General features: G+C 39.6%; 2 protein-coding genes across 2 annotated transcripts in view; one reads left to right on the top strand and one right to left on the bottom strand.

Moving 5' to 3' along the window:
• Positions 1 to 6153: 6153 nt before the first annotated feature.
• The window catches only part of SPATA6L (spermatogenesis associated 6 like), a 54688-nt gene continuing 45751 nt past the window's right edge, over positions 6154 to 15090 (top strand). The window contains exons 1-3 of the mRNA XM_054583077.1: positions 6154 to 6192; positions 10299 to 10436; positions 13999 to 14047. Coding sequence (XP_054439052.1) covers positions 6154 to 6192; positions 10299 to 10436; positions 13999 to 14047 — 226 coding nt within the window. The remainder of the gene's footprint in view (positions 6193 to 10298; positions 10437 to 13998; positions 14048 to 15090) is intronic.
• On the bottom strand, positions 8478 to 10017 carry PLPP6 (phospholipid phosphatase 6). Its single transcript, XM_054583078.1, has one exon. The coding sequence runs from the start codon at positions 9972 to 9974 to the stop codon at positions 9069 to 9071; it is 906 nt and encodes a 301-aa protein (XP_054439053.1). The 5' UTR covers positions 9975 to 10017; the 3' UTR covers positions 8478 to 9068.

Raw genomic sequence — 15090 nt, 5'->3', positions numbered from 1 at the left:
GGGGTAGAATTTTGAAAAGCAGAGCCAATTTTCTTCTCATTTCGAGTTACAAGCAAAGAGTTGTGCGAAACTTAGGAGAAAGAAGAGAAGGATTAAGTATTGAACCAAGCACTGCTTTAAAAAATTAAGACGAGTACAAGTAATAGCGAACCTTCAGGGGAGGTTTTCTGTATTTCTGCGTGTGTCGTTTAATCCTACAGATTTGTTCTCTCTAAAGACCCAAAATGCCCAAGGTCATACATATTAAGGGGAAGAACTAGGATTAGCCTAGGGAGTGTGACTTCAAAATGTGCACTTTTAGCAATCAGGTATTTCTGCCCTACTTACCATTAGAGACTCATAGAAATGAGACATAATTTTTTCAGTCTATTAGATTGTCAGATTTTTGAGGTTATTTAATACCGAGTCTTGACAAGATGTGAGGAAATACTGTTAAGAGAAAATGTCGCTTGTGTGACCTTTTGGGGAGGGGCAATTTGACAATATCAGGAGATTAAATGCTTTGATTCAGCCATTTCACTATAGGGAAAATTTCCAGCAGTTATTTTTGCACCAATATGCAATTATCTACAAAGATGTTTACTGTAGCAACTGTGTGTGTGTGTGTGTGTGTGTGTGTGAAGAAGAAAAGCAAATATAATCTAAGTGCCCATCTATTAAATTGTGGTCTGTTAATACAATGGGATATTATCCATCTTTTAAGAAGAGTACAATAGATGTAAATATGCTGACATAGATATATCTCCAAAACGTCTTGAATTTAGAAAAGGCAGGTTACAAAATTAGCTATACATGTGTGCATATCCATATCTGTGGAGAAAGAGAATGATCCAATTTGTGAAAAAACTGTGTGTGTACACATACATGTGTACAGAAAAGTCCTGGACAGTAAACATTTGTTAATGATTACCCCTGGTGGGTAAGGCAGGGCGGAAAGTTTCTGAACATCTTTACTTTCCATTTTTAGCTTTCCTGTGTTACGCTGTTTGAGTATTTTCCAGTGAGTGTCTGTTATATCTTAACAATTAATTACAAATAAACATTGAGAAGCACTGTGTCTAGTTTAGGAGTAAAAACCAAAGGAGAATATATGACAGCAGCTAAAGCACAAAGAGGGAGGAAGCAAAACAGTTTTATTCACTTGTATTCATTTAAAGTAATATGTTATTTCAAATGAAATTACATTGAAAATATTTCTCAGAAGCTTCTAGTGATTTCCCTGTATATATCATTCAGAAATAATTAGGATTCATTCCCTGAAACTAGATGCTTTATCACCCAAGCAGAACTTGGGTTCCGTTTAGCAAGGAAGAAAAGTTTGTGGGTGTTAGGTACTCAATCACATTGTCTGCTCTACCTGTTTAAGTGATATCTAGTGCCAGCCTAATTCTTGAGTGTCATCTCTTAACCTCCTATACCTCTGCCCTGATCTCTCTTGGTATGCTGAGTAGCCTCCTTGTACTTCCTCAAACATACCAATTTTTTTTTTCTGATCCATGGCCATTTACATTTGTTATTCCCTTTGCCTGGCTATCTTTTCTGTTCTTTAAAAGACATGTGAGCAGTCATGCTTTCCTTTATAGGTCTTATATCAAATTGTCATACCATTAGAGAAGCTATCTGTTCACTGGGACTAAATTAGGTTCTTATTCTCTCTCCAACCTGTAACCTTCTATCTCACACCCTAGGTATTTTCTTCTTAGCATTTATCATACTGTTATTATCTTATGTTCACTTATGTTTCTTCCTGCACTAGAATGTAAGGTCCGCAACAGCATAGGCTGTTTCTTGTTCACCCTTGTATCTTCATTGTCCAGAGCTGTCTAGCGCATAGTAGGTACTCAATAAATATGTGCTGAAAAGAGGAATAGGGAACTAATGAGTAGAAACAAGGGGGAGAAAAAGGAAAGATATAGCATTAAATAAAGACAGAAGAGGATAAAAAGGGAATGGAAATAGGTATATTTTGGTAGGAGCAAAAAGGGTGGATATAACATCGGAAGTAGTCTCATTTTAGCTATTGCTGACTTTAGGGCCTAATCCTGTGCCCAGGTAGAGGGGGCACTTTTTACAAGCCTTGGAACTAAGTTATACTCTTTTCTACTTCCTTATATTGGATAATAAATATAATTCCTTGGAAATTGCTTTGGGTCATAATTAGCCTAGTACTCCCATGGACATAGAACTAGCCAGCTGAAACTCAAAGGAGCAAATTAGTTTTTTCCTGAATAGAAATTACTTTAAGTGGAAGGATATAGATTATGCAGTCCAGAATGCCCAAGGGCGGTCCTTGTGGAAGGATTTATATGGTATTGAGCCTATAAATGCCAGTAAGCCAAAGCAGAAGCTAAAGAGTAACATATGTTTAACTCATGAACTGTATAATACATTTTGTAGAATACATCCCACGTGTGGGCCCAGATCCCAGATGACAAAGATTGTTAAAAGTTGTTCAATTGCAATTTAATTCCTTCCTTGGAAGCATTCCTGATACTTGGGGGAAATTCTAGAGGGATATATATACTCAAAGAAATACTATTCAAATTGCCAGCTTCTGTTTTGGACATTCACCCAGAGACCACTATTCTTATAATACAGTGCTTCTTTATTTCCTTAAGTGGGTTTCCCTCTGAATTCCTTGTAAAGTACTACATGCCACAATAATTTTCTTATCTGCATTTCAGGTGAATAGAGCCATCATATTTTTCTCTTTTAAAAAATTTTTATTGATTTGAGGGAGAGAAAGAAACATCAAAGTTTTGTTTCAGTTATTGATGCATTCATTGGTTGATTTTTGTATGTACCATTACCAGGAATCAAACACACAACCTTGGCATATCAGGGATGATGCTCCAACCAACTGAGCCAGGGCCATATTTTTCTTTTTAAGTGTATGTAAGACTTTTATTGAAGGGAATTTCATAGTGAGGCCACCAAGAATCCTCTTGGTGGGCTATTTTAGGAAGAAGAAAGTCTGCATAAGGATATGATCCCTCCTCTTAAGTATGTGTTAAAGATTTTAAAATTGTTACCATGAATATTAAATATTAAATACACAAAAGTATAGAATTATAGTAAAATCCATATATCCATCACCCAGATCGACAATTATCAAGCTATTGCTACATTTGCTTTATCCATTCCTTCTATTCATTTAGGTATTTGAAACAAAATCTTAGATATTAGATTGTTTCTACTGTACACCTAAATATATATGTCTAAACAGTATCAATATTTGCCTTATATAAACACAACGACATTATCATACCTATCAAAATTAATTGTTACCCTGGCTGCTGTGGCTAAGTGGTTAGAGCATCATCCTGTAGACCAAAAGGTCACAGGTTCAATTTCCACTTAGGACACATGCCTAGGTTGAAAGTTCAGTCCTCAGTTGGAGTGCTTAGGAAAGGCAACTGATTGACATTTCTCTCATGTTGATGTTTCTCCCTTATGGTGATGTTTCTCTCCCTCTCTCTTCCTCTTCCCTCCTCTAAAAATCAATAAGCATGTCCTCAGGTGAGGATAAAAAAAAAAAGTCTACTGATGTTTGGACTCCATCTCAGGCCAGTCAAAATGTAAACTTAAAAAAAATTAATTGGTTGGTATTATCTAATACACAAACCATAATCACATTTCCCTGATGGTCTCAAATATTCTATTTAAGTTGGTTTGTTTTAATCAGGGTTCCAGCAAAGTAACTTACTACATTTGCTTGTCAGGTCCCTTAGGTATCTTTTCATCTAGAGCATTTCCCCTCCCCTGCTTCCTTTGTTTTTCAACATCATTGACTTGTTGCAGACTAATTGGGTCAGGTGTCCTATAAAATGTTCCACATTCTAGACATCTGTTTGCTGCTTTGAGGTGTCACTACCATGCTTCTCTATTCCCCATATTTCCTTTAAGTTAATTCTAGAGCAACACTGCTCAATAGAAGGTTCTGTAATGATGGAAATAATTCTACTTGGACTATCTAGTACAGTAGCCACTGGCCACATGTAGCTATTGAATGAACACTTTAAATTTGCAAGTAAATTTGCAAGTGACTAATGCAAGTAAATTTTAAATTTAATTTAGTTTTAGTTTATTTAAATTTAAATGTTTATAAATGCATACACATATATGTATATGTGTTTATATGCATGTGTATATATATTTTTAATTGTGAGAATCACCTTGTCAGGGAGAGTGGCCTGGGTGGGATATGTAAATCTGTGTACCTATGCTAATCCACACATACAGTAGATGACACTTTAGGTAAAAGGTATTGTGAAGGAAAAAAAGGACCTAGAAACATTGCTTAGGCAGGTAGAGGAGGATGGACAGAGATAGAAAGAAGGGCCAGAGAGTTGGAGGGAAACCCAAAGAGGTCTATGTCCTAGGAGCCAAGCAAGGAGAGTCCAGTTGTATCCAGGAGAGTTCAGTTAAGGCTAGGAAGAGCATAGGATGGGACATGGCATCTCTAGGATGTCTGTGTAACAGTGTCAGTAATATGGCAGGGTGCGCTTGGATTCAAACCTGGCAGCTTCCCTTTAGCTGCGTGGCCTTGAGAAAGGGTATTCTGGCCTCATTCTACAGAGCCTGTCTCTGTAAAATAGAGATAATAACCTCTTCCTCAAAGAGTTATTGTGTGAATAAAATGAATTAACATATGCAATGTGCCTAGCACTTTTCAGGTTCTCAATAAAGGCTGGTTTCTCCCATTATGTCTCCAACCACTTAATTATTCATCTGTTTTGACTGTCACTCTCCTTGATGTCTTCTTGTGTTGGCGTTGGTGGTGACTTACTTGTGAGGGGCAGCACAGGTCTATTCCCATATATCATTGTACTAGTCTGGGTGCCAGCAAACTGTTATGAGCTGACGTATCAGTGCTCTGGATACTGTAGGGAGCCAACCACCCACATGTGTGTAAGCACTCAGAGAACCAAGGACTGGATAAGGATGCAATATATCCTCCTTCATCATTGTCAGTTTTTCCCTTCCAAGGAAAAGAACTCCAACTACCAAATGAATACTTAATTTTTGTCTCAGAACATCTTTCTTCACTTGCATTTTGCAACTGCATAAATCTCCAACACAAAATACTAGTAGTAAATGACTCATCACAGTTATTTTTAAGAGTCAGCATTGGCCCTACCAGATTTTTCCGATTGGATAGAAGCAGCCATTCCCTCTGCCCTTCCTTCCTTTTTATCCGTTAAAAACCGTGAATGGGGAAAGAGAAAAGCAATTTTACCCCACTTATTAAGAGCTCTTGCCCTGCCTGCCACCTCTGGCTATTTTTGCAGTGTAACCCTGGCTTTGGCAACTACAGTAACTACCCATTGGGATATAATGTAATTCATTGCATGTCGTAGGTTAACTGAACTCCAAAAAGGCTGACAATTTCTATTGTGGCTAAAGCAGGATACCTAGCTTTTCAACCTCTTTAAGAATTATCCTTCTATTTCTAAATAGGGCACGTATAATTTCTTATTGACAGTGGCTATGTTTTCCGTACCAAACATGAGGACATAACATTTCATAAGCAGGAGAGTAATACCCTTCGGGACAATCGACTACATTAATTGCAGTTGTTACAGAAATCCCAGGGCTTTCAGGGCTGTGTGTGTGTGGGAGGGGGGCGGGAGGGTCGTACACCTGCTAAAAATGGGTGGCACTTCAATTACAATGGAGCTGTCTAGCATCACATTGTATTTTTACATGGACACTGTAAACATTTGGTGTAAAGGAAACTAGGGTTCTTAGCAACTCGCGATCCGGCTACCGCCTCAGTACCGGGTTGTCTCTTGCTAACGTGGAAAGCCGACATCAGGACCGTGATTTCCCTGCGGAGCACAGGGAACTTGCACGCCTGCGCCGTAGACCTCGCTCGCATTCTTTAGTGGAAGGTTGCGCCTTTGAGTGTCCATGGCAACGCGACGCTTCCGCCTTCTGGAAGCTTTAACTCCAGCTCCACTTGTGAGACCTGTCCGGGTGGGAGGGACCTGGGCACAGGGGAACAGATGGGGGTAGGAGGGGGTTTGGGGCTAGGGAAGCTAGCTGCTTGAAATAGTTGCCCCAGGGACTGAGCTAAACTAAGAAGAATCGGTATAAGGCTCAGCGCAAAAGAATCTTTTCATTCCGGTCCTTTCGCCCACGCAGGGAACGATGCCTCTGGAAGTGGTGGTGGAGCTGCAGATCCGGGCGGTAAGAGAGATCGACGAACTTCCCCTCCCTGCCTCCAAATCAGACTCTGACTCCCTGTTCCTAAACTGCCTCAGGTCGCTTTCACCACTCCCTCCCCCCTCACCACACAGACATCGTTATCTTTTGGAACAAATCGAACCCCTGTCACTAAGATTCTCTACCTAAGCTTCTGGTCTGCCCTGACTCCCTAACCTTTAATTCAGCTCAACTTCTTTCCACTTTTTCCCCCATTAAAGCCTACTTTATCCTGAATTTTTAAAAAAAATAACCCTGCATTAAGTCCAAGAAGGATTTTCTTTTCTTTTCCAGGATAAAATTTGTGAAAGGTTTAAAAAAACAAAACAAAACAAAACGAAACAAAAACCCTCTCCTTTAAATAACCAGGTTAGAATTTAATTTCAAAAAGCCTCATCACTTCCTGGTAATCTCTCATATCCGTGAACCAGTCAAGTATTTCTCAGCTATTTCCCTTAGAGGTGGTTCTGGCTTGCTAATTCCCAAAGGGAAATCAACAACAGTTTTATAATCATCCACTGAATTGCTTAAATGAGATGCTGTGGCAGAGTGAGTCCATTGTTCTTACTTGGGGTCAGTTTTTCATCTTATTTCAGTTTCCATTTTCCAATCCTTCCTTCTCTAGTGACAGACTGTTATGCAGTTTTGCCTCCAAACTGCAGGGGCTTCTCTCCTGGCCACTATTACAGGCCCAGATACCAAACAGATTATGGCTATGGAGTACGGGGTTAGCCTCTATACAAGTGACAACTGCTATGGTTTCATCATACATGCAGCTACAAAATAAAGAGCAGGGTTTCCTGGATTTGTCGGCAAATAAAACCAGGCTACAGCAACTGTACTATATCAATTGTGAGCTCTCAAAGTGTGCAGTAAGGTAAAGGAATTCTTGAGAAGCTGAGTGACAAATCAGGCTTCCTCTTCATCAAGGCAAAAATTAAACAAATTTTCACCTCATTTCATTCCACATTATTGGTTAACTTTATTTTTAAAAGGCATTACTCAGTATACAATTAATTAATGGTGAAAGCAGTTTTCTGCCCTACAGTACTTTGGATGCTCCAAAAGCAGGGTGAATTGACCTGTGCTTTAAAGCCAGCGAACTACGTCCCAGCAGCTAGTTTGCTGGGCATTCCAGAAGTATAAACAGGAACCAGAAAGTAAGCCTGATTTTGAGCCCCCAATATTCGGACTTGTGGACTCTGCCAGAGGAAATGTGATGCTTCCAAATACCTGGCCTGAATATTGCTGCCATTAAAATAAAGGATCTCTCTAAGATGAAACGATAAAGCAAACCACTTACAGTTTCACAGTTTGTCTGATTCAGCAAGTGAAGAGGTAGTCTGTTGAGGATGTAGTGGGAATGCAAATTATTTATTTTGAAGAATAGCTATTCCTCTTTCAATGCACTTCTCACACAGAAAGTTTATGTTTACACCCAATCAGAGCCTACTTGTCACAGCTGTTCTCCAGGTTCCTATGTGTACCTCTATATGACAGGCCAAAGACCATGATCTATTCTATTTATAAATCTCAAAATAATTAGTCATTAAAATTATTTGAAGACACCAGTTCCATAGATAATTTAAAAGTTCGTATTTTCAAGTAAAGCAGCACTTAAAGCATATACCCTTTCATTATTCTTTCCTGGTCAAAGAATAATGAGCAGAGTCCACCCTGCATTTTGTGGTCTTTGGTCTTTTGATTTGGGGAGGCACCACAGATAAACTGCTTTAAATGTAAAGGTTGATGTAAGTGAAAATTTAGGAGTTAGTTGTACCTTGTGCCTGGTGTAGCAGCCAACTGCCCTGATGAATTTCAAATTAAACACTGCTATCTGAAGTGTGCTGTATACAAGGAAACAATTCCATATGAAAAACTGTAATACACAAACTCATCCTTGTGGTATATATGAAAAAGCTTACACTATTGCATTGCAAAGAATCACATTATGTTCCCATTTTATTATCTCAGTAGAGACGATAGGCAGCAACGCCCCATCTTCTGCCATACTTATCCATTGACATAGTATGTAGTTAGCCTACCCCCAACCTCTCAGTTCCTCTGACTCCCTCAGCAGCTTGGCTGTCCTGCATGTCTATTGTCCTACCTTCCCTTTTTTGGAGGGATTATAGACATGCCCACCTTGTTCTCTGAATGCTAAAAGACAATATTAGAGAGCAGTGGGAAATAAATATAAAGATCTTTTGAGGAGTTAGAGGGAAAGGAGAGAAAGATATGTACTATAATATCTCTTCTCACTACCCAGTCTGCAAAGATGGAAGAGACATGAACTAAAAAACCTTACCAAGAAAATCGGGATTAAGAGGAAATCTCGCCAGCTATGGCAACAGAGCTTCAGGGAATAAGCTAGAAAAACCTATGTCTTAGACTCTTAAATAAGAACTAGGCTTAGTATGCAGCTTACCTACATGTATATTTACAGAATGAAGATCATGTTTCTTTTTCAAAATTTAATTTACAAGTGATATGTTGATGTATAGGATCACTACAAAACACATTTTTTCTGACGTCAACTTTTAGAAAACAGCAACATTTATAATCACCCCATCTTGGTTTCTTTGCAGTTTTCCTGCAGAGATAAACAGTTGCTGAATGTATAATAGAGGGAAGGATTTTTTTTTTTTTTTTTTCCACCTGTATTACGGCTGTGATCAGTAATGGCCAGCATGTGTTCCAGCCTAGCAACCCATCAAGATGGTCGGACACCTGAAATCCAAAGGAAGCCTGAAATGTCCTAAGAGGGACAAACGGGATGGCTGCTGATTTATGTCAGCATGATGGCATGATTGCATGTGAAAGCCTTTAGATCTCCTGGTGCCATAATGAATGAGATGGTGTCACTGTTGGTTCCACAGTACAAAGAGCAATGGAGCATTCTGCGGTGAGAGCCAGCAATAGTCCACGATGCTATACTGCATGTAGCCCATTAAAAAGCCAAAAGCCACGTCGGTGACATTGTGTCGCCCCAGCATGACCCTGGAGAGGCCCAAGATGAAGGCCCACAGTACCACCAACACCCTCAGTGGAATGGCCAGAACCAAGTGGTTCAAGATGAATCTCGACACCAAGGCAGCCCTGGTGGCGTGACCAGAGGGGAAGGAGTATTTGTCCACGGAGAGGGTGACAAACATGTCCATCTGGTTGTGGGCTGGGCGACGCCTGCGGACCAGCCCTTTGAGCAGGGCCACCAGCAGCAAGTCCAAAAGCAGGGCAAAGAGTAGGTTCATCAGCACCTCACGCCCGGCCCAGCTGTCGCTCCTGGACAGGCAGTAGAGGGTGCCCAGCAGCCAGGGGATGCCGTGTCCAGAGATCTCCAGCAGCTTCATAAGGGGCCGCACACTGCCCCAGGAGGAACTCTCTCCCGCGCACACCCCCAGCTTCTTGGACAGCCACAGGTCGATGGCCAGCAAAGAGCGCAGGGCGATGCCCAGGAAGGACGGGTTCAGGTCCATGCGGTCCTCCTCAGGCAAGGGGGGCGGTGGCGCCTGAGAGGGGCCGGCTCCTGCGAGCGGGAAGGAGCCGCGGCGGTGCACCGGGCTCTCGGACACGCGGAGCCGGGCGCAGGTGGGGTCCGCACCCGACGCGCGGCTGCCGAGCAGAGACTGGAACTCGAACCTGCTGCTGATGCTGCTTCCGCCGCTGCCGCCATGGGCCGGGCTTCCAGGGCCGCTGCTGCTGGCGCTGCTACTCGAGGCAGAGGCGCCCAGCGGGCGTCCCTCGACGTTCCTCCGGGGACTCGGCATTGAGGCAGGCGGCCCGGAGCCCAGGACCCTGCCGACCTACAGACGGGAGCCTGGCCTTGCAGCCTCTTCCGCTTCCGCACTGCCATCCTGAAGGGGCGGGGAAAGGAAACAGCTTGCGGACAATTGTGACACCTGGCGGAGACGTGGGTTGAAACTGGAATTCCAATTTGAAGAAGGAGAGGAGAGGGGAGGATGATATGGGAGGTGTATGTGAGGGGTTGAGGTCGTGGAGGAAATTTGACATTGTCTAGTTAGGGAAAACAGGTCCCCGTTTTAAAAAAACAAAAACCTGTTCTGTATTCTTTTTTCCCCCTTGTTTTTAAGATTTCTTGTCCAGGGGTGTTCCTGCCTGACAAGCAAGATGTGTACCTTGGGGTTTACCTCCTGAATCAGTACCTGGAGACCGACTGCTTTCCGTCTGTGTTCCCTATTATGATTCAGCAGAGAATGAGATTTAAAAAGGTGATCTTGGCTTTCTCACTGATAAATAGAGAAATTAAAATTTTGCTCTCTGAAGATCGTTTAGTGGTTCTTATAAAGAACACAGTTCTTACCGTTATTTTGTAAACTTCCTTTAAAAAAATTATTTGAAGTCACCTCAGCACAGCGCAGAACCATAGTTGGAAGACTTGCTTTTGTAGCCCAGGTTTGAGCCAAGTTCTGTCAACCTAGTGCTAAAACACCCTGGTGATGATGTTTTCTATTCTTGGAATTCCCGTGACATTTTCTAACTGGAGCAGATAGAGCATTTTCTGAATATCCTTGGAGATGTTAGAGGCAGTTGCATTACATTTATGACAGGGATAATCAATAAACTAGTGGGCCTTAGAAACAAACATTTTTAGACTAAAAAAAATCATGAAAACTATACCCAAATTAGTTAAATTCTGTATCTGAAATCCTATAACAAAACAAGAAATCTCCTCAGACTTACTGAATTTTCTTAGGTTATATCTGGTTTATTTATGATCATGACATAGTCAAAACATTACCAACTTTCTTCCCATTATAAAATATTAACTTTATTACTGCACAATCACAATCCTTTGAATTTTTTTTTTTAATTTGGAGGTGGAATAAATCTGATTCCTTGAACCGTGATATGTCTGATGATTTTGCCCCAAACAACATCACTGAGGTAGTTCTTTGCAGGGAGAGAAGGAGTATAAGAAGGCTATAGGGAGAGCCTATCACTTTTAAAGGTGTGGATGAAGGTGCCAGAAAATGACCCGTTTTGACCTGAGAATGGCAGAAGAGGTGAGGATGGATTGTCTACAGGGCTAGAGCCATATATTTTTATAAACTACATGGTTAATTTAAATAAAATCTACCAAACTGGTTGGGTGAGAGAGAAGAGGAACAAATGGATATTACCTTGGGACATACAGTTAGAATCCAAAGGAGCCTACTTCTACCATTTAGATGTTAGTAGTGGTAAAAAGTGGTTGGTAGAAATCTGTTCTATTTTTCCCCACAAGAATGTCCTTATTTTTATCAATTTTCAGTTTGCTTCTGTAGAAGATTTAAAAAGTCTTTTTTGTAAGAAGCCCCCAAAAAACAAAATCATAGAAGCACAGAATAATGAATTTGTAAATGACCTTGGAGATCACCTAGTCCAACCTCCTTGACTTGTAGAAGAGAAGAGTGAGCCTGAGTCACATTCAGATGCCATACTACTCTGTTGTAAAACTGTACATATTAGATTACTAGTCAAACAACCCATGGACTACATTTCATTTCAAAAAATGCAATTACATAAATGCTTTATTTTAAATATTTTATTTTATTTTGATTTAGGGAGAGGGGAAGGGAGGGAGAAACGGAGGGAGAGAAACATTGATCTGCTGCTTCTCACATACCCCCAACCAGGGATCTGGCCTGCAACCCAGGCATATGCCCTGCCTGGGAATTGAACCAGACACCTTTTGGTTCACAGGCTGGTGCTCAGTCCACTGAGCTACCAGCCAGGCCTTGCTTATTTATTTTTAAATGCTTTATTTTAAATTTTGAAAATTTCCCTCTTGTGTGAGCTCTTTGGGTTTGTATTCCAGATTCCTGTTTGCTCCAGTTTTGGTTGCATCTGTTCCATTCTCTTGCTGTAAGTATTTGTTGTATCTGCCCCATTCTCTAAATGCAAATACTTGCAGCAAGTAGCAAAAACCTTTTTTCTCCTTGTATTTTCTGTATAATTCAGAATTGAATATTCTAAAACATTTGGATAAACAAGAAATTACTCCTAAAGAATGTATGAACTATTGTGTTTGAGCAGTTCATGTTAGACATTTACTACCTAAGATCACACTTGAGAAAATCCTTAGCTATGGATGAAGTGAAGGGATGTAGTTACTGAAATAAATTAGGAAAACAAAAATCACCCACATTTGCTTGATAAATCGAAGTCAGTAAGAAAAAAAAATATGGGGGACAGCCTCATTTTTGTAGTTAAAATAGACCTGGCTTTGGATTAAGAGCAGATTTTAAACATGCTTAAGTTTAAACACTATTTAAATCAGAACTTAGTGCCTGAAATCAAACTCCACTGAAAACTTTTTGGTTTATTTTCACAGGGTTCTAGAGTTCAGGGAGAGGGCTGTGGTATGCCTTTTATTTCAGTCCTATCCCAGGCCCTTTTTTTCTCAAGGACAAAATACGCAGATTTGGCAGTGGCTAGACAGGTATCACACTGTTTTTCTTGTGCTTCATCATACACTTAAAACTTAATGAGTCCTTCGTCTCTCTAGTTATTTAATTTTGTGACAGTGTGCCTACTAGCACTTAATTTTTTTTGTGTATGTTAAACACAGAATTTTTTGAAGATTTTTTCAGTAACATTTATTTTTTAAAAGTTAACAAGTGCATATGATAGGAAACTGAAAAACACAAGAAGCAAAGAACAAAGTCATCCATAACCAGAAGCAGTTCACAGTTTGACATGTCCTGAATCCTGTGTGTATCTACACAACTAAGCTTCCATTTTTGTGTACATAAGATGGTAAAGTTATGAATCGTGCTTTTTCACACATCACAAATATTTACCATTTCAATGTATCAAAACTATATGAGTATTCTGATAACCAAGAATACACTACACCAACTCAATCTGGAAGAAAAAAATGTGATCCTGCCTTTCTTGGCAACAAAAATTTCGTAGAATTTTTTAAAGAAGATTTTATTTATTTATTTTTAGAGAAGAGTAGGGGAGGAGAAAGAGACGGAAAGAAACATCAATGTGGGTTGCATTTCAGGCGCCTGCTGCTTGGGACCTGGCCTTTAATCCAGGCTTGTGCTCTACACTGGAAGTCAAACCAGTGATCCTTTGGTTTGCAGGCCAGTGCTCAGTCCACTGAGCCACACCAGCTAGGGCTAGAACTTTTATTTATGTTTCTTTTTAGCACAACCAATTACTTGGCAAGAGAAGTCATTCATTCAGTTAACATTTTATGAATATCTGTGATATGCAGCATGTGTTTTTTTTAGGTACTTGAGACTTTTTAAAATTATTGATTTTTAGAGAGAGAGAGAGAGGAAGAGGGGAGATAGAGAAAGAAAAACATTGATTTGTTGTTCTACTTAGTTATGCATTCATTGGTTGAGTTTTGATTCTTGTATGTGCTCTGACCAGGGATCAAACCAATAACCTTGGTGTATTGCGACAACACTCTAACAAACTGAGCTATCTGGCCAAGGCATGGTACTCAAGACTCTTTGAGGTTGATGCCAGACATGCTTTTAGCAATAAACTTTAGGGCTAGGTCAAGTTGATGACATTCTGAGGATGTGGTAAATTAAGCTAACTTAGATTTTCCTTGTACTTGGTATTGTTTTGCTAATTCTCATTCATTTATTTTATAGTCATTTGTTGAATTTTTAACCACATATCTGTTAAAGATATTTCTGTTGAATCCTAAAATATTATATGGCTGGATTTGATATGTGTTAATTATTCAGAGGAATGTAATCTATAATTTCTATAAGTATATATTAAGAAAACTTGGAAAATTTATTTTCCTCATTTTTTCTGCAGTTATTTGAAAATGCAATAGATCCTGGAGCTGTAGCAGACATTTTAGAAAGTAGGTACGAGAGGGCAGCGGTGGGGCGGGGGGCAGGCCGGGGAGGCTATTGTGTGTCTGTAATTCACAGATAAAAAATTCTACTATTTTTAAAGTTGTGATACATGTTTGATCTGTATTTATATTCAAGAAAGTCTGTAAATTTTGAATCATGTTTTTGATTTGATTACACTCTCCTAGGTATAGATGGAATATACTAGAAAATACAATTCTGTTTGTATATTTATTGTTTTACAGTTAAATGGTTTTTATTTATTCACAGAGTTGTGTGGCCATCACCATATCAATTTTAGGATGTTTTCATTACTATGGAAAGAAACCCTATGTTTATTCTTCCTCCTCTCACCCAGCCCTAGGCAACTACTAACTAATCTCTCTGTCTCTAGATTTCCTTATTCTGGATATTTCACATAAATGGAATTATATAAAATGTGATCCTTTGCGACTGGTTTCTTTTATTTAGCATAACATTTTCAAGATAACGGGTGTTAGTACTTCAGTTCTTTTTATGACCAAATAATGTTCCATTGTAGGGATATGTCACATATTGTTTATCCATTCATCTGTTGATGGACATTTGGGTTGTTTTCATTTTGGGGCTATAATGAATAATGCTGCTATGAATGTTTGTGTTCAAGTTGTTTTCTGGAAGTGCATTTTCATTTCTCTTGAGTATATAGCTAGAAGTGGAATTGCTGGATCATATGGTAACTCTGTTTAATCTTTTGAGGAACTTCCAGACTGTTTACCAAAGCAATGAATCATTTTACATTCCACCAGCAATGTGTGAGGCTTCCATTTTCTCCACATGCTGGCCAACATTTGTTATTATCTGTCCTTTTGATTGGTAGCCATCCTTGTGGGTATGAAATGGAATCTCATCGTGGTTTTGAATTTGTACTTCCCTGATAACTAATGATGTTAAGTATTTTTTCTTGTGCTTATTGGCGATGTGTGTATCTTATTTGGAGAAATATATATTCAGACACTTTGCCCATGTTTTAATGGGCTGTCTTTTTATTATTGAGCTGTAAGTTCTTTAT

This window comes from Pteronotus mesoamericanus, unplaced genomic scaffold (genome assembly GCF_021234165.1).
Source record: "Pteronotus mesoamericanus isolate MK-2021 breed Mesoamerican mustached bat unplaced genomic scaffold, CSHL_Meso_final contig_73, whole genome shotgun sequence".
NCBI classification, from domain to species: Eukaryota; Metazoa; Chordata; class Mammalia; order Chiroptera; family Mormoopidae; genus Pteronotus; species Pteronotus mesoamericanus.
This window is presented reverse-complemented; position numbering and strand designations above follow the sequence as displayed.

Coding starts and splice junctions, on each gene's coding strand:
- PLPP6 (XM_054583078.1), bottom strand. CDS start 9,974: ATGCCGAGTCCCCGGAGGAACGTCGAGGGACGCCCGCTGGGCGCCTCT.